Source organism: Sapajus apella, unplaced genomic scaffold (assembly GCF_009761245.1).
Source record: "Sapajus apella isolate SASKATOON/1434 unplaced genomic scaffold, GSC_monkey_1.0 scaffold1, whole genome shotgun sequence".
Classification (NCBI taxonomy): domain Eukaryota; kingdom Metazoa; phylum Chordata; class Mammalia; order Primates; family Cebidae; genus Sapajus; species Sapajus apella.
In genome coordinates, this window is record NW_022436941.1 from 8,269,895 (window position 1) to 8,290,564 (window position 20,670).

Below are 20,670 nucleotides of genomic sequence, written 5' to 3' on the forward strand. Positions count from 1 at the left end.
GTAACTAACTTCCTTTTGATTTTGCAGGCTCATAGGCAGAAGAAACTTGCCTTGTCTCAGATAAGACTGTGGACTGTGGACTTTTTGAGTTAATGCTGAAATGAGTTAAGACTTTGGGGGACTGTTGGGAGGGCACGATTGGTTTTGAAATATTAGGACATAAGATTTGGGAGGGACCAGGGTGGAATGATATGGTTTGGCTGTGTCCCCACCCCAATATCATCTTGAATTCCCATGGGTGGGAGATAATTGTAATATGGAGGCAGATCCTTCCTATGCTATTCTTGTAAGTTTCATGAGATCTGATGTTTATTACAAGGGGTAGTTTTCCTGCACAAGCTCTCCTCTTGTCTACCACCATGTGAGACATGCGTTTCACCTTCCGCCAAGATTGTGTGAGGCCTTCCCAGCCACATGGAACTTGAAGTCCATTAAACCTCTTTCTTTTGTAAACTGCCCAGTCTTGGGTATATCTTTATCAGCAGTGTGAAAATGGACTAATCCACAGAACTACAGTATACATAGCTTTCCTGCCCCACAAACTACATGACAGTAAGTTGCTGATCTGACATCCCAACACCAGTATTTCCTACAAAACAAGGACAATTTCAACCACAAAAATCAGGAAACTGATAGATACATTACTACCACATGGTCCACAAATCCCATTCAAGTTTTGCCAGTTGTTCCAATATGTGACAAATTACTTATTGACTCAGCTGTGGCATATAAAATAATGGCTCTCCAAAGATGTCCATTCTAATCCTTTGAATTTGTGAATGTTACATTACAGGACAAAAGAGAATTAATATGATGGATGGAACTAGGGTGCCAATCCTTGATCTTAACGTAGAAAGATTATCCTAAATTATTTGAATGAGGCAAAGTATCCACAAAAAAATTAGATGCTAATAGTAGAGGAGTCTGTGTGTGTAGGGGTAGGGAGTATACAAAAACTGTACTTTCTGCTCAATTTTGCTATAAACCCAAAGCTGCTCTGCAAAATAAAGCTTAAAGTCTATTGAAAAGAATTTAATATGCTCCCTTAAACTAGTAAAAATGACCATCATCGTACATACCTAAAAGACTAACAATGAACAGACATTCAAACATCACATAAACACCTACTTTTTTCTAATGTCTTTTGTCTTATATTAATATGGTCACTTCAGCTTTCTTTTGATTAGTTGGCACAGTATATTTTTTCCATTCTTTTGTTTTTAGTCCATCTGTACTGTTATATATAAAAACACTGTTATTCCTTTTACTTTACTTGGGGTTTTTTTGGTTATTGTGCTCCATTTTTCTCATGCTTGTTTCTATTTATATTTTAAGGTTCTTATCTACTAATTCTATCATCTATTTCATCTCTAGGGTAGTTTTTGTGGATACCTTCCTCATTCAGTCCTACCTAATGGCTTTTGGACTGAATTAATCAGAAATGAATAACAATTCCTCCATTAGTTATGCTGAGAGGTTTTTTTTAATCATTAATGAGGATTACATTGAAATGTTTTTTCTGTATCTACTGATGCTCATATGATTTTTCTTCTTTAACCTGTTAATGTGGCAAATTATACAATTTGTTTTTCTCTTTATCTACAGCCTAATTCAATTGTTCCAGTATGCCCTTTATAGCAAAAGGATTCAGTTCAGAATTACATTTTGTATTTGGTGGTTATGTCTCTTTACTTTCTTTCAGCCTGAAATAGTTGCTCAGATTTTCCTTGACTTTCATGACTGATAATTTTGAAAAGTAAAGACCATTATTTTGTATACTATCTCCCAAAATCTGGCTTTATAATATTTCCTCATGACTAGAATCAGGTTACATATCTTTGGCAGGAATATTATACAAGTGAGGATGAGTTCCTTTTACTGCATCTCATCAGATAGGACATTATTTCCATTTATCTAATTACTGAGGGTATTAATTTCAATCCTTTTTTTTTTTTTTTTTTTTTTTTTTTGAGACAGAGTCTCACTCTGTCACGCAGGCCGGAGCGCAGTGCCATGAATACAGCCCACTGCAGCCTCAACTTCCGAGTCACAAGCGATCCTCCTGCCTCAGACCCCCAAGTAGCTGGGACTCTAGGTGCGTACCACCACATCCAGCTAATTTTTGTATTTTTTACAGAGATGTGGTTTCACCATGTTGCCTAAGCTAACTTCAATCTCTTGATAAAGGTGTATCTCCTAGCTTTTCTACCAAAAAATTTTTCTTACTTTACAATTAATTAATAATTTGAAGGAGAAATATATTGAGACCATATAACTATCCCATACTTCATCAAACTTTCTTCCATCAGTTTTAGCATCTACTGTTTCTTACCTGAATGAATTATTAAAATAACTATCAAATACAGGCATACCCCATCTTATTGTGCTCTGCAGAGGTTTGTGGCAACCCTGTATCTAGCAAGTCTATTGGTGTCATTTTTTTCAACAGCATGTGCTCATTTCCTATCTGTGTCACATTTTAGTAATTCTCACAATATTTCAAACTTTTTCATTACTATTATATCTGTTAAAGTGATCTGTGATCAGTGATCTTTGATGTTATTTCTGTAATTGTTTTAGTGTGCCACAAGCCATCCTCACATAAGAGGTGAACTTAATCCATAAATGTGTTTTCTGACTGCTTTACTGACCTGCCATTCCCCTGTCTCTCTCCCTCACCTTGGAACCTGATTGCCTAAGACACGATGATAGGAAATTAGGTCAATTAGTAACCCTACAATGGCCTAAGTGTTTAAATGAAAGAAGAGTCAAAAGTCTCTTGTTTTAAATCAAAAGCTAGAAATGATTAAGCTTAGTTGAGAAAAGCATGTCAAAATCCAAAACAGGCTGAAAGTTAGGCCTTTTGTACCAGTTTGCTGAGTTGTGAGGGCAAAGGAAAAGTTCTTGAAGAAAATTAAAAGTGCTACTTTAGTGAACACACAAATGATAAGTGAGTGACACAGCCTTACTGCTGATATGGAGAAAGTTTTAGTGGTTGGGACAGATTAAACCAGCCACAGCATTCCCTCAAGCCAAAGCCTAATTCAGAGCAAGGTCCTAGCTCTGCAATTCTGTGAAGACTGAAAGAGGTGAAGAAGCTGCAAAGAAAAGTTGGAAGCTAGCAATGGTTGGTTCATGAGGCTTAAGGAAAGAAGCTATCTCTGTCACACAAAAGTGCAAAGTGAAGCAGCAAGTGCTGATGCAGAAGCTGCAGCAAGATATCCACAAGATCTAGCTAAGAGAATCGATGAAGGTAGCTACACTACACAATAGATTTTCAATGTAGACAAAACAACCTTCCATTAGAACTTAACCTGCAATATCTAAGGGTATGCCTATAGTAATTTTCCAGTTTCATTATTCCTTTTATACTACTTTAAGAAGAGGCTTTGCACTTTCTCTGTTTTTTTCCCATTTTCTTGTATCAGTATGAACTCATGGGCTCCTTACTTGGGCTTCAATCCCCACCAGGCTGTCACAGTTTGTTTTTGTGGATGGCTTCCTCACTCAGTCACACCTAATGGATTCTGGACTGAATTATTCAGGAATGAATATTCCTCCATTAGTTATGCTGCAAGTTTTTATCATGAATGTGTATTAAATTGAAATGCTTTTTCTGTATCTATTGATGCTCATATGATATTTCTTTTTTAATCTGTTAATGTGGCAAATTATACTGATTAGTTTTTTATTTTTCTATATTATCTCTCTAAGCATTATTTAGCTGCATCCCACAAATTTTTACATACTACACTTTTGATTCATTTATTTTTTTTTCTAATTTCCCTTGTGATTCCTTTTATGATCCATGTAATATTTAGAAGTGTGCTGCTTAATTTTCCAATATTTGGGGATTTTCCAGATATGTTTCTGCTACTGATATCTAGTTTAATTCTGGTGTAGTCACAGAATACATTATCTATGACTTTACTCCTTATAAATGTATTGACACTTGTTTTATGGTCCAGAATGTTGGTCTATCTTGGAAAATGTTTCATATGCACTTGAAAATAATGTGCAATCCACATTGCACATACTCTAAAATTGACCGTATCATTGAAAGCAAATCACTCCTCAGCAAATGCAAAAGAACAGAAATCATAACAGTCTATCAGACCACAGCGCAGTCAGACTAGGACACAGGATCAAGAAACACACACAAACCCACACAACCACTTGGAAACTGAACAACCTGTTTCTGAGTGTCAACTGGAAATGCTGTCTCAAAACAAAAGAAATACTAGACTTCCATAGAATCAACCCAAATGCCCATCAATGATAGACTGGGCAAAGAAAGAAAATGTGGTACATATACACCGTGGAATACTACGCAGCCATAAAAAACGAGTTTGTGTCCTTTGTAGGGACTTGGATGAACCTGGAAACCATCATTCTCAGCAAACTAACACAAGAACAGAAAGCCAAACACCGTATGTTCTCACTCACAGGTGGGTGTTGAACAACGAGAACATGCAGACTCAGGGAGAGGAGCATCACACACTGGGGGCAGTTGAAGGGGGTAGGGAGAGACAGCGGGGGGTGGGGAGGGTGGGGAGGGATAACATGGGGAGAAATGCCAGATATAATATGCACCTAAAGTAAATAAATTAATTTAAAAAAATACAAAATAGCCGGAAAAAAAAAAAAAAAGAATGTGCATTCTGTTGTCGTTCAATGGAACATCCTATAAATGTCAATCAGGTTGATTTGGTTAATAGTGTTGTTAAAATTTTCTATATCCTTACTGATATTTCATCTGCTTCTGTTTCTCTACTGAGAGGGGTATCGAAATCTCCAACTAAACTTGCAGATTTGTGTATTTCTCCTTTCTGTTCCATAGGTTTCTGCCTCATATATTTGGAAGTTTATTTTTGTGTCCTTGCTGTAAATTAACCTCTTATCATCATAAACTGCTTCATTTTACCTAGTTCTGAGATCTTCTGTCTGGTATTAATATGGTCACTTCAGCTTTCTTTCATTAGTTGGCACAGCATATTTTTTCCATCCTTTCACTTTTAACCTATTTGTACCATTATATATAAAAACAGTTATTCTATTTACTTTTATTATTTTCCATTTTTCTTATTATGCTTATGTTTTCCTTTATACCTGTGAACATATTTATAAGATCTATAATAAGGTTTTGGGGTTCTTGTCTTCTAATTCTATTATTTCTGTCATATGATTGGTTTTTCTCTGGTTATGGATCCTATTTACCTGCTTCTTTGCATGCTTGTTAATTTTTTATTGTAAATTTTGTATTGTTGGGTGAAAGACTGTTTTATTCCTTTAATGAGTATTGAACTTTGTTCTGGCATGCGGTTAAGTTTTTGAGCAACAGGTGGATTCTTTTGAACCTTTGTTTTTAGGGTTTGTAAAGGGGGGCCTAGAGCAGCTTTTACTGAAGTACTAAGTTATAATCATTTTCCTTCACTCTCAAAAAGTTCCTCTAACAATTACTATAGTGTAAGCCTGTCTGTAACAAATTACCTCTACCATTTTTTTTAAATCTGAAAATGTTCTCCATTTCATCTTCAATTTTCAAAGAATATTTTTGCTGTATACAGAAGTTTAATTTTCATTCCCCAGCACTTTAAAGATGCTGTCTCACTATTTTCAGGCTTAGATGGTTTTCCTAAGAAGTAATCATACTCATTTTTCTTTCCCTTTGCATAATGTTTTACTTTTTACTCCGCTTGTTTCAAGATTTTATCTTTAGCTTTGAGCGATTTGAATGTAATGTGCAACATAGGTATGTTTATGCTGCTTGTGATGCATTCAGCTTCTTGGGTCTTTTCTATAATTTTTTTTACTCTGTTTAGATGTCTTCCCACACATTATGTCCATCTTTTCCTTTAATCCTTGAGCTTCTCTATCAGAGCTTAAAAAAAATCCTGTCTGCTAATTCCAAAATCTGTCATCTCTGGATCTGTTTCTACTTACTTTTTTCCCTTCTCACATATAGATCACATTTTCTTTTGCATATTCCCATTAATTTTAAAAATTGTATTCTACACATTGTAGACACTATATTGAGAGGTTGGACTATGGAGACTTCCTTTAAAATGTCTTGAGTTTTGTTCTAACAGCCAGTTAATTTACTGGTAACTCAGCTTGATTCTACCAAAACTTGGTTTCAGTATTTGTTAGGTGGGCCTTTCTGAGGTCTCAAGTGAATACTGGAGAGTTCTACAAGGTTGCTCCATTCTGGCATTATCAGGACTCAAATGTCTCCCAGCATTGGGTGACCTTTAAGATACACCATTCAGCTCACAGCCCCACTTCCCACTTTGGTAGTTGTTCTCTGCTAGCCCTCATTAAATCTTATCCTTTACATGGATAGCTTAGTATTTGGCCAAAGACTCAAAAGATCCTTATGCAGATTTCTGGTATACCACCTCTGCACAGCAACCCCACTTCAGTACTCAGCTCCACAATTGCCAGTCACTTTAGCAAATCTAAAATCCTATCTTTGTTTCATCTGCCTAGCGATGCCCAGTTCTGCCCAGCTCTCTGTTGGATTCCACGTGCCAAAGTTTACAAAATGTTCCTGGGTAGAAAGCTGGAGTGAATGCAGAATCACCTTTTATGTTTCTCCTTTCTCAAAGTATACAGCCCTGAATTATCTGTTGTCCAATGCCAGCAAATAGTTGTTTCACATACTTTTCCAGTGTTACAGTTATTCATCTTGAGAGTATAAGGGTGATACTCATTACTTTGTTGCAACCCAAATCAGAATTATATGATTCTGCTTTTAAAAAAAATCATAAAATAGCCTTTGTTGACTTTTTAATAACTTCTTGGCATAAATTTAACTTTGATATTAATTCAATTAATCATTGAAAAAATATTTACAGGCACTTTATAGGTTTCATGTGTTGTTTAGGTTCAAAATGACAGACTTTTTTTCCTTTGGAGCTTTGAAAGCTAAGTTAAATGTAGAGAAGGTGCGCTAAACACCATAATAAGTGAAGTACAGGATAATCTGAGAGCACAAAGCAGGGGCATCTAACCCATCTAGGAGAGCTCAGGGAAGGTATTCTAAAGGAAGTGAATGTTTAAATGAAACCTGACAGATGAGTAGGATTTAACCAGATGAAAATATCTGAGTCACTACATGACTACAGAAATTTTAAATGTTTGGTGCAGAAAAGAGTACCATTTTATGTATAGTACCTAAAATGTTCCAGAAATTAACAGCCTTCTAAACATGGTAAGGCTTTTGGACTTAAGGTGATGGTAAGCCACTAAAGGGCTTGAACCAGGGGAATTGCATGAAGCTAGATACGCATTTTAGAAAAAGTGTTTACTCTTTAGGGTGAACAGAGTGAACTGAAGCAAGACATGAAGCAGGAGTAATCAAGGAGAGATAGGAAGGCAGCCTGGACAAGGGTTTTAACACTGAGGATGGAGGTAAAGAGGAAGAAGTCGCTGAACTAGCTATTCAGAAACAGCGTCTTAGGATACAGACATTTCAATGAGGAGGTGGCCAGAGGTCAGTACAAAGCTTTGAAAGCCCAGAGACTTGACTCTGTCATTTCATCCTAAGGAGAACATCTGCTGAAGGTTTAATCCACAGTAGTTAAACTAAGGAACTATGTATCTACGCAGCAAAAAATTAATTTGTTTATAGTGTTCCTAACTAGCAAGTCAAATATACATATTCATTCTCTTCATTCTCCGTGGCATCTACCTTTGTAGGACCTAGCTGCCTGTCAAACATCAAATTAGTAAATGGAATTCAAGCAAGGGCTATCCTGTAGCATTTCTATCACTATATTGTGGCTGACACTATTATTGAAGAATTACTTCAAAAAGTGTAATTTAGATTGAGTTATTAAAACAAGAAATGTGTATTACACTTCAGAACAATTTCTATCAAAAAGAATAAAATAAAAAATAAGAAAAACTCTTCTTTCTCCAAACAATCTAGTCCTAAAATCATTAGGTGGGGCAGAAGAAGGTGTGTGCTCATGCCAGCTGAAGGTTAAAGCACTTATAACTCAGCCTATAGTGAAATAAATGAGTTTGAATAGGCTAAGAAGGGTACCCTCATGGGGAAACAGCTTGGCACAGACAGAGTTTCAAGAGTCCAATGGTATCAGGGTTCCAGCAGGACAAAAGGGGAATTCATGAATAGGGAGGATCCAGCTCAGAAGCAGAGTGTCCACACCAGGGAATAACGTGGGGATTCAGAGCCTGATAATGATGAGAATGGGGTCCAGATGAAGGATAAGTCTGCTAGGGGGAAGTGAGATCATAGAGTAGAGAGGGCATTCTTGCAGGAAGCCACCTGGTATAAACTATCAGACTGAGAAGAGTGATGCTCTCAGTGACTCAGATCTTGGGAGATTTAGGTCACAGAGTGGAGTAGGCATCACTGTAGGAGGCCACATGGTATCAGAGAAGGGTGGGGAATGAGGACATGATCCAGCACCGGAAGTCAAAGCCTACACGGAATGGGAAAGCATCCTGTGAGAGTCAGACTGAAGAGTCAGAGACTATGCAGGGTAAGGAAGGCTGGCATACAGGGATGGAGTCAGCCCATATGGGGTGCTAGAGCCCTGATGCAGTAATGAGAGATTAATTACATACAGGAGGATTGATGAAATAAGTCAATGCATTAAGATTATAGTTGTATTAGGACATTCTTGTAGTGCTATTAAGAAATAACTGCAACTGGGTAACTTACAAAGAAAAGAGGTTTAATTGGCTCACAGTTCCACAGGATGTACAGGAAGCAAGACTGGGGAGGCCTCAGGAAACTTACAATTGTGACGGAAGGTGAAGGGCAAGATGGCACATCTTACATGGCCGGAGCAGGAGAAAAAGAATAAAGGGGGAATTGTGACAGATGTTTAAACAACCAGATCTCATGAGAACTCACTCACTATCATAAGAACAGCAAAAGGTAGGGGGTTGGGCGAGGTGGCTCATGCCTGTAATCCCAGCACTTTGGGAGGCTGAGGTGGGGGGATCATGAGGTCAGGAGATCGAGACCAACCTGGCCAACATGGTGAAACCTCATCTCTTCTAAAAATACAAAAAAATTAGCTGGGCATGGTGGTGCATGCCTGTAGTCCCAGCTACTCAAGAGGCTGAGGCAGGAGAAGTGCTTGAACCCGGGAGGTGAAATCTGCAGTGAGCTGAGATCGTGACACTCCACTACAGCCTGGGTGACAGTGCAAGATTCCGTCTCCAAAAAAAAAAAAACAACAAGGGAGAAATCCACCCCCATGACCCAATCACCCCCACCAGGTCCTTCCTCCAACACTGGGGATTACAATTCTACATGAGATTTGGGTGGACACAAATCCAAACTATATAATTCTGCTCCTGGCTCCTCCCAAATCTCATGTCCTTCCCATACCGCAAAATACAATCATTCCTTCCAGACAGTCCCCCAAGTCTTAACTCATTTCAGCATTAACTCAAAAGTTCACATCCCAAAGTCTCATCTGAGACAAGGCAAGTCACTTTGGTTCATGAGCCTGTAAAATCAAAAACATGTTATTACTTCTAAAATACAACAGGGGTACAGGCATTGGGTAAATACACCTGTTCTAAAAGGGAGAAATCAGCCAAAATAAAGGGCTACAGGCCCCATGCAAGTCCGAAACCCAGCAGGTCAGTCATTAAATCCTACAGCTCCAGAATAATCTCCTTTGACTCCATGTCTCACATCCAGGCCACACTGACGCAAGAGGTGGGCTCTGCAGCAGTCAGCTCCCATAGGTGCTCTCAATGGCTAGTGTTGAGTGCCGGCAGCTTTTCCAGGCACACGGTGCAAGCTGTTGATGGATCTACCATTCTGGGGTCTGGAGGATAGTGGCCCTCTTCTCACAGCTCCACTAGGCAGTGCCCCATTGGGAACACTGTGTGGGTGATCCAACCCCACATTTCCTCTCTGCACTATTCTACTAGAGCTTCTCCATGAGGGCTCTGACCCTGCAGCAGTCTTCTGCCTGGTCATACAGACATTTCCATACCTACTCTGAAATCTACGTGGAGGCTCCCAAGCCTCAACTCTTGTCCTCTGCGCAACCACAGGCTTAACACCACATGGAAGTTGCCAAAGCTTATAGCTTGCAGACTCTGAGAAGCAGCCTGAGATGTATCTGGGGTCTTTTTAGCCATGGCTGGGGTGAAAACAGTGAAAAGAGAAGTACCATTTTATGTATAGTACATAAAATGTTTCAAAAATTACCTTCTAAACATGGTAAGGCTTTTGGACTTAAGGCAAGCCACAAAAGGGCTTGAACCAGGGGAACTGCATGAAGTAGATACGCATTTTAGAAGAATTACTTTGTCTTTAGGATGAACAGAGTGAACTGAAGCAAGACATGAAGCAGGAGTAATTGAGGAGAGATAGGAAGGCAGCCTGGACAAGGGTTTTAGCATTGAGATGGAGGTAAGAGGAAGCTGGAGTGGCTGAAACGCAGGGATTAGTGTCCTGTAATGGGAGGGGCTGCTGCGAAGGTCTCTGAAATGCCTTCTAGCCAATTTCCTCATTGTCTTGGCTATTAACAGTCTTTACTTATGCAAATTTCTGCAGCCAGCTTGAATGCCTCCCCAAGAAATGGGTTTTTCTTTCCTACCACATGGTCAGGCTGCAAATTTTCCAAACTGTTACGCTCTGCTTCCCTTTTAAATCTAAGTTTCAGTTTCAGATCTCTTTGCTCATTCATATGAGCCTATGCTGTTAGAAGCAACCAGGGCACTTCTTGAATGTTCTTTCTTTCATCAAATAACCCTAAATCATCTTTCAAGTTCAAAGTTCCCCAGATTCCTAGAGCAGGGGCACAATGCCACCAGTCTCTTTGCTAAACCATGGCCAGAGAGCCAGAGTGACCTTTATGCCAGTTCTCAGTAAGTTCCTTATTTCAATCTGAGACCTCCTCAGCCTACACTTCATTGTTCATATCACTGTCAGCATTTTAGTCAAAACAATTTAACAAGTCTCTAGGACGTTCCAAACTTTCCCTCACCTTCCTGTCTTCTATTGAGCCCTCCAAACCGTTCCAACCTCTGCCCATTACCCAGTTTCAAAATCACTTCCCCATTTTCAGCTATCTTTATAGCAATACCCTACTCTTGGTACCAACTTCCTGTATTACTCTGTTTTCTCACTGCTATAAAGAAGTACCTGAAATTGGGTAATTTATAAAGAAAAGAGGTTTAATTGGCTCATGGTTCTACAGGCTGTACAGGAAGCATGACTGCAGAGGCCTCAGGAAACTTACAATCCTGGCAAAAGGCGAAAGGGAAGCTGGCACAACTCATAGCTAGAGCAGAAGGAAGAGGGTGATGGGGGAGGTCTTACACACTTTTAAACAACCAGATTTCATGAGAACTCACTATCACAAGAACAGCAAGGGGGGAACCACCCCCATGATTCAATCACCTCCTACCAGGCCCCTCCTCTAACACTGGAGATTACAATTCGACATGAGATTTGGGCAGACACAAATCCAAACCATATCAAAACTCAATTCCTTGCTTCTCATTACCTTCATTGTATTTACCAGGCAAATACCCAACTGTGGATAAATAGAACTTTCCAACTTATTCAGTAGCTGGCCTGAACAAGACCAAAAAAACATACATAACCATGATGGCTGGTCTCTTTTTAAATTTTCACAAAACCCCTGACACTGTCAAGTAATCCCAGAACATCTCCCTTAATGAATTTACTCACAAGGTTAAAAACTACCCTGTTCCCTAGGCTCCATCAATCCCTTCTCCCATTCTCAACCAGTAATTACATTTCTTTTTTTTCATTGAGAATACAGAAGCATCAAAAGAGAACTTACTCATTCTTTTACCACTAAAGTTTCCAATCATATATTCTGCCTGCCATTCCTGTTACACTGGATAACCGTGCATGTTCCTGGTATCCCCTCCAGTTGAGCAATGGAGCCTATCTCTTTTTGCCTACTCAAGAATTTTGCTCTGTAATTATCCCCTCTCCTGAATCAGTTTTTCCCTCCAGAGTCATTCCCAACAGTCTATAAATGCTCCAGTATATCCCACCTTTAAAAACGCAACAAAACAACAAAACTTTCCTTTATCCTGTAAACCTAATCAGCTACTGTCCTATCTGTTTCTACTTATAACAAAATTCATAAAATAATGGTTTCATTTACCCTTTCTCTGATTACCAGAACTGGGTTTGTCAAGAGCAACAACGGATTCCACATATCCAAACACTCCTCTTCTTTCTTGAGCTATGAACTTACTTGACACAGTTGATTATTTCCTTCTTATAACACTTGTCTTCTTCTTTTTTTTTTTTTTTTTTTTTTTTCTGAGATGGAATCTCGCTCTGTCACCAGGCTAGAGTGCAGTGGCATGATCTTGCCACACTGCAACCTCCACCTCCCAGGTTCAAGTGATTCTCCTGCCTCAGCCTCCTGAGTAGCTGGGACTACAGACATGTGCCACCACATCTGGCTAATTTTTGTATTTTTAATAGAGACGGAGTTTCACCATATTGGCCAGGCTGGTCATGAATTCCCGACCCCGTGATCCACCCACCTCGCCCTCCTAAAGTGCTAGGATTACAGGTGTGAGCCACCATCCCCAGCCTATTCCCTTGTCTTCTAAGACACCATCTTCTCAGTTTCCATTACTTAACTAAGTGCTCTTTTACTATCTTTTGCTAGCGTCTCCTCTTCTTCCCAATTTCTAAAGGCATTAGCTCTAGTGCTCTAGGTTCAGGTCTTGAATATATTTTCCATATTTACTCTCTGTTTGATGTCATTAGGCTTTAAAAATTAAGCAGAACTACCTGCATACATTAATGATTCCTAATTTTCTTTCTCCAGCCCTAATCTCTTTCCTGAACAGAATTCTGTTTGCCAACTAGACATCTCCTTTGGATATTTAACACATATCCCTAATTTACATGTTTAAACCAGATCCACCCAAATCTCTTTTTCCAAAGTGTCTCTATTACAGTAAATGGCAAAACTATTTTATCCAGTTGTTCTAGCCAAAAACTTTGGAGTTATGCTTGATGCTTTTATTTCTTTCATACACCATTATCCAAACCATTAGCTAATTTGTTGATTCTCCCTTCAAAATACATCCTAAATCCAAACATTTCTCACCACTTGTACCACTACCTTAATCAAGCCACTTATACTTCTCACCTGGATCATCATAAAATCCTCTTAATTTCTCTGCCCTCCTACCTTTGCTACCTACATATAGTCTTTCTCAGCGACCAGACTGAGCGCTTAAAAGCCTAAATCAAATAATGTCCTTTCCCTGCTCAAAATCTCCCAACAGATATATTGCTACTTAAATAAGGCTAGAACCCAAGGACGTGCAGGATCTAGTCCCTTCTATCTTTCTAACTCTATTTTCTACCATTTTCCCTTGTTCTTCCTTGTGATTCCTTGAACACACCAACCATGCTCAGGGACTGTGCACCTAGACTGAATGGAATGTTTTCCTCCCAGATTGTGAACAACTCATTCCCTCTTGAACGAATATTTAAAAGACAACTCTAATTACCCTGTGAAAGAGAGCTTCAAGAATGAGGGCAGAAAAACAAGTTAGGAGACTACTGTAATAATTGAAAGGGAATATAATGGTGGCTTGGAACAAGAACACATTGGCCAATGGAATGAAGTAGACAAATTCTGAATGTATTTTAAAAGGGTAGGTAAGAATTGCTTATGTATGGATGATGACATGATTTACAAAACTGGCAGTGGGGGGAAGTACTCGGGTAGTAACAGAGTTGAGAATGTAGTGTTTTGAAAACGTTAAATTTGAGATGCCATTAAATATTCAAACAAACAGCTAGACATATATCTCTATAGTTAAGGAAAGAAGTCAGGGTCAAATATGTAAATATGGGAGTTATCAGCACATACCAGTACTTAAAGCCATTAGACTGAATAAGCTCATCCAAGAGAGATAGGGAAAAGGGTTAGTACAAAGATGACCAGCTCCTGTGTCACACTGGCTTTTAAAAATCAAGCATGCTGGGCGCAGTGGCTCATACCTGTTATCCCAGCACTTTGGGAGACCGAGGCGGGCGGATCACCTGAGGTCAGGAGGTCAAGACTAGCCTGGCCAACATGATGAAACCCGTCTCTACTAAAAACACAAAAATTAGCCAGATGTGGTGGCACACGCCCATAATCCCAGATACTTGGGAGACTGAGGCACAAGAATTGCTTGAACCCGGGAGACAGAGGCTGCAGTGAGCCAAGGTCGTGCCACTGCACTCCAGCCTGGGCAACAGAGCAAGACTCCGTCTCAAAAAGAAAAGAAAATCAAGCAAAAGCAGACCCAACAAAGACTAATGCATAGCCAGTAAGAAAGAAGGAAACTATGATATTACAGTGTCACAAAAGCCAAGGGGGAAATATTTTTTAAAAAAGAAATAGCCAACTGTATCAAATCTGAAAAGATGTTAATGAGAATTAGAAACTGACCCCTCTATCTGGCACATGGAAATTATCAGTGACCTTACAAGAGCACTTTTAGTGGAGGAAAAAAAGAAAACATGAATGGAGTAGACTGGGGGAAAAACGGGAGACAATGAAGTGAACACAAATGAGTACATACAAATCTTATGAATTCTGCTACATATTGGAACAGAGAAAAGGTAATGACTAAAGAGTGAACTGGAGTGAAGGGAGAGTTTTTTGTTTGAAGACTAGAGCTACCAGAGAATGTTTATATGCCAATATGAATGATTCATCAAGAGAAACTGTTGATGCAGGAAAGAGAAGGAAAAACTAAAGGGCAAAAGCCCTGGGTGGATAAGAGGGATCAATGAGATCTAGCCTCCAAGGAGCTGATTGATGTTTAGATAAAACAACAAATAATTTATTCTTAACAGACAAGAAAAAAACAGTATGGGTACATAAGTACAGTACTTTCATAGATTTGATAATTGGAAAATGAGGGAATCTTCATTTGATTCTTGCTATTTCTCAATAAAGTACAAAGCAAGATCATCAATTAAGAAGAGTAGGTGGTAGATTTAAGGAGAGAGAAGGTGGGAAATAGTTATTATAAAGAGGCCTCAGTAAATGTACTAAATACTATTAGAGGAAAATTTATAAATACTTTCAAAATTACAGAGTTAACTTTAATCCCACAAAAGTAGAAATAAATAATGATCAACAGGGGATCAATTAATAAACTACAGGATATAAACTCAATGGAATACAATTTAGTAATTAAAAACAATAAAACAGAAGTATAAAATTATACTAATGTCCTAAAATATATATGTGTGAAATATATTTATATCCTTACATAGGCATGGCTTTATAAGCAGAAAAAAGCTTGGAAGAATACATAATGAACTCGTAACATAGTGGAAATGGGGTCAGGGAGCTGCGAGAGAGGCACATGACCCCACTAAACAAAACAAAACAAAACAAACAAATATATATACGTATTGTTGTTTCATTTCTATATGTGCAAAAACAAAACCTATAGATCCAATTCTATGACCTTTACACACACTAATAGTATAAACACCATAATTCAAACAATGATTCATACACAAAGATTTTTCTCATGGTACTTTTTTTCTAGACAGTGGGTCTCACTATATTGCCCAGTCTAGTCTTGAACTCCTGGGCTGAAGTGATCCTCCCATCTCAGCCTCTAGAGTATCTGTGACTACTGACACACACCCCCATGCCTGGCTTATCACGGTACATTTTAATGAAAAACTGAAAGCAATCTAATGTAAGAAAATTATAGAACTACTAAAGTGTTCACAAACTTTAATATCTCCAATATACAAACAGTATAAAGATTAAAAGAAGCACTCAATGCCAAACACCCAGATTATGGTTTTTTAATGACACGGGACTTCATGATAATGTTAAGTGGGGAAAAAAAACCCAGAATACAAAATTAAGAGTATGACCTCAGGTATATAAAACAGTATTTAAAGGAAAAGGAAAATACTGTACGTGAAAATGTCAGCCACGGTTATCCCTGGATGCTAAAACTGTGTGGGGCTGACTTGCATTTCTCTTTATACTTCACCAATGTCAAGTTTTCTACAATAAGCTATTATCACTTTTATGATTATAAAAATGCAAAATTTTACTAGCACCATTACCTTGGGATCATGAACAAATGTATTTCCTTTGGTTCCAGGAGGGAAATCTCCAGTACAAATATATTTTAGACATTCAATGATGGTCTAAAGAAATAGAAAATTATATTATTTCATTAAAAGAGAATCACAGTTTATCATAAAATATGAATTCATTACAAAAATGTTATTTATCAGGGAAACCATAAAAGATAAAATCTGACATTATAAAACCTGTAATAAAGATTTGATTAAGTTTTTAAAGAATCATTGCTGTAAGTTCACAGAAATGCTATATAACTAAGAAGTTATCCTAATATAAAGAATTATTGCTTGGGAAAAAAATTGCAACTGGAACCCTTTAAACTAATTCAATAAGAATGGCAAACAGTTAAGTACTGAATTGTACTAAGCACTCTTACACACATTTATTCAACTCTCGCATTAACTCTAGGCTGTAGAAGCTTTTTGTTTGTTTAAGAGACAGCGTCTCACTCTGCTGCTCAGGTTGGAGTGCAGCTGCATGATCATGGCTTACTTACTGCAGCCTCGACCTCCTGGGCTCAAGCAATCCTCCAGCCTCAGCCTCCCAAACTGCTGGGATTACAGTCGTGAGCTACCGCGCCCCGCCTGCGGAAACTATTTTTAATCTCCATTTTATAAATGACAAAACTAAGGCACAGAGCAGTGCGATCACTTGCCAACAGTCAGACAACTAATAAATGATGAAGCAAAAAATTTTATCGAGGCAGCCAGTCCTCATAAACATTATACAGTACTACTCTCCCTTCTGGTAGTATTTAGCACAATGCTAAGTACATAACAAACATTTAACAAATAACATTTTTACAAAAACTAAAGTAAACAAGTTCGGCATTCAATTCTCAACCTTCTCTCTTTCTACGCTCTTCACAAATCCTTCCTTTAGACTCTTCTCCCTGCTATACTGACATTGTCTTGCTTTTTCTTAAGTCACCATTCCTGACCAGAACACCTCTTGGTTATTCTTTCCACTCAAATTTCTAAATATTCCCAGGATTTTTAAAACAATAATAATCACAGTCAGTCAGTCGTGCGCCAACTTTAAATTTTTGACTGGGTTTTAAAAACATCCTAACAAGTTTTCCAAGTTCAGCCCCACTACATTAGTTACATTTTAAAGCTAAGCCATTTATTTTCCATGCATTACGCTTGGACAGTTGGCATACTTAAAAACTCTTTAGTCATATATGTATCATAACTTTTTAAGGAAATCTTGCATGGGACAACTACTGGGAAGTGAATGCTTTGTTCTGAAAGGAAGGAGACAGCGTTAAAAAACATCAATACAGACCAAAGGCCATCCAGTAGGACGTGAACTGTGAGTGGGTGGCGACAGCTCCCGGTCTCGCGGGATTCTAAGCATACCCTGTACCCAAGACATGCCCGGACACCCTTCCGGTACTGCTTCAGATTAACTCCTAAGGTCGCCGAGGCCTGCCCCGAAGCACTTTAAGAGCCTCCACCTGTGGAGACATAGGGACGCTTCTGTTTCTAAGGAGAGTTTTTAACTCCCCAGACATTTTATTCTCCGAAAGATGTAGCGACCTGTAAACTTACCGTCTTTCCCGCCCCATTGGGTCCAACCAAAATTGTAAGGGGGCTGAAGAAAGTGATAATTTGCTTATCTTTGTCCTCAATTCCAAAACTCCTCACACCCAGAATGCTCATCTTTTCGATCCGGGACATGTTTGCAAACGTTAATCTCACCAGGGCCCTGGAGCCCACTAAGGTTTAACTGAGGCCGAAGCAGGGCGTGCAGAGAACGTGGGACCCGGCAATCTCAGGGTCAGGAGGATCCGGGCGGCGAGCGAGGCCACAGGACTGCCAAAAGATCCGGCCGGACAACGGCGGGGGAGGGCGGCGGGGGATGGAGCCTTTCCTCCCACACTAGCTGCTTTTCTCGCAGATGGCGAAAACGGAGGCGGGGACGAGCCCCGCGCTGCCTGCTGGGGACGCAAAGCCGTAGCCGCAAAGCGACCCCGCAACGACGCGCACTCACTGCCGCCCGCCTCGGTCGCCCCGCGGGTCACGTGGACCTCTAACCCGCGCAGGTCCACGCCGCACTCCTGGAGCACGCCAGGAAGTCAAAGCCCCGCTGTGCGTGCGCAGCTCCGATTTCCGGGTGCGGTACGGCCTAGCAGAGGGTTTGGTGTCGTGCGCTGCCGCCTGTGGCCGCAGACTTCCGGGTCTTTGCTGGGGATGGGCAGCCTGGAGACGCACTGACTTTTGGCAGGGAAGATCAAGTCCTGTGACGGATGGCGCTTCTCAAAGCTTGATCCTGGGACTCCTAGAATGGGGAGAAGGGGTGGGATGGATTGAAGACCCAAGAAAGGGGTCCGTTCACGTCGAAACTATTTTCGTTTTCATTCTCATTCTCTAATGTTCCTGTGGTAATTTCCAGTGATCGCATGTGATGACGCCATTGCAGTGGTGGTTAATGGAATGTGTGCATATGTATTCTTGCACTTAGAAATATCAATTTTAATTTCTAATTGAGTAAATGTTGATAATTATAACACATACATGCTCTTTGAGGTCCTCGGTAATTTTTGAGTGTAAAGGCGCGTTTAAGATCTAAAGTCTGGGAACTAAAACTAAAAGCATTCTGCAAATAGGAAGAATGTAGAGGTAATCCATTCCGATCAGCGCTGCCACTGGATAGCAATAGATACCTTTAAAAATAAGGGGAAAATAAGTTACCTGTCTCAGGAGTGACTAAGAATATTGCTTTCTTGGAAACAAACTTAATGGAGGGGTATCACATCCAAGGGCCTAAAGGAACGTGTATAAAAATTACTAAAACAATGGTAAAGTTTTATTGAAGACAGTTAAATGAAACAAAAACTTGGAATTAATGTAGTGGTATAATTTGCCTCTGCCTGTCTTGGAAAAATGTAGGAAATTTTTCTCCAGTCACACAATCCCAAGCAAATAATGATGCAAGTGGGGAAGACAAGTGAGAAATAGTCTCTTGCTGTACCAGGTTTAAAAAACCTGAAAGTGTCAGTTATTACAAATACTTAAAATAACTAATGGAACAAAACATTAAAATTATATAGGAATGTCTTACTTCGCAAAGCAAATGTAGTAAAACAATGGGAAAAGACTAAAGACCTTTTTTTCCATTTTAAAAATTGTAAAATACACATAAAATTTACTATCCTTACCATTTTTTAGTGTACATTTCAGTGATGTTAAGTATACTCATGTACAACCATCACCACCTTTCACCTCTACAAATCTTTTCATTTTGCAAAACATGCTACCGATTAAACAATAACCCTCTCCTCCCCACATCCTCCAGTGCCTGGCAACCAACATTCTACTTACTGTCTATAATTTCTTACTAAATATCTCATATAGGTGGAATCATACAATATATATCTTTTTGTGACTGGCTCATTTCACTTATAGTCCTCAAAGTTCATCCATGTTGTAACATAGAGGTCCCCAACCCCCAGATGGCTGATGGGGGACGGCTGATGGGTAGGCATACCTGGCCTGTTAGGAACCTGGTCTCACAGTAGGAGGTGAGCAATGGGTGAGTGAACATTACCACCCAAGCTGGGCTTCAGATAAGTGGGGGCATTAGATTGTCATAGGCGCACAAGCCCTATTTTGAACTGCCTGTAAGAAGGATTAGGTCGCCCATTCCTCACAGAGTCTAATGCCTGGTGACCTGAGGTCAAACAGTTTCATCCCAAAACCATCACCCTCCCGAGCCCTATCTGTGGAAAAATTGTCTTCCATGAAACTGGTCCCTGGTGCCAAAAAGGTTGGGGACTGCTGTAGCATATATCAGAATTTTGGTCATTTTTAAGGTTGAATGAGATTCATTACTAACATCACATTTTGCTTATCCATTTGTTGGTGGACATTTGGGTTGCTTTCACGTTTTAGCTATTGTGAATAATGCTGCTATATACATGGGTATACAAATGTCACTTCTGGATCCTGCTTTCAGTTCTTCTGGGCATATATCCAGAAGTGGAATTATTAGATCATACAGTAATTTGATTTTTAATTTTCTGAGGAGTTGCCATACAGTTTTCCACAGTGGTTGTACCATTTTACATTTTCACCAACAGTGCATAAGGGTTTCAATTTCTACATATGCTTGCCAACACTTATTATTTTATGTTTTTTTGATGGTAGCCATCCTGATGAGTGTGAAGTGGCATCTCACTGTAATTTTGATTGGCATTTCAATAATGATTAGTAGCATCTTTTCATGTGTTTATTGGCCATTTGTATATCTTCTTGGAAGAATTGTCTATTCAAGCAGAGATCATTTTTTTAAAGCCAGATTTATTGAAGCATAATTGACATACAGTAAAATTCACCCTTTTCGAGGGTACAATTCCATGAGTTTTGACAAATATAAACATTTGTGTAAACCACCAAGACCATTTAAATAAATACTGTGGATACTTCAATATCAATAGGAAGAAAAAAAGCAAATCTACACTTTATTTCACTTACCACTGTAAGTTCTGACGGATAAAATTTCAGAAACGTATTTCTGAAAGCAATAAAAGAAGTGA

At 39.2% G+C, this 20,670-nt stretch overlaps 1 protein-coding gene across 3 annotated transcripts in view; it reads right to left on the reverse strand.

The window, feature by feature from the left end:
- The window catches only part of RAD50 (RAD50 double strand break repair protein), a 91,315-nt gene extending 73,111 nt beyond the window's left edge, over nt 1–18,204 (reverse strand). For all 3 annotated transcript variants that reach the window (XM_032256533.1, XM_032256607.1, XM_032256684.1), the window contains exons 1-2: nt 17,684–18,204; nt 16,109–16,192 (exon numbers count right to left, since the gene is read on the reverse strand). In XM_032256533.1, the coding sequence (XP_032112424.1) occupies nt 16,109–16,192; nt 17,684–17,812 (213 nt within the window). In that variant the 5' untranslated portion in view covers nt 17,813–18,204. The remainder of the gene's footprint in view (nt 1–16,108; nt 16,193–17,683) is intronic.
- Between the last annotated feature and the right edge of the window lie 2,466 nt (nt 18,205–20,670).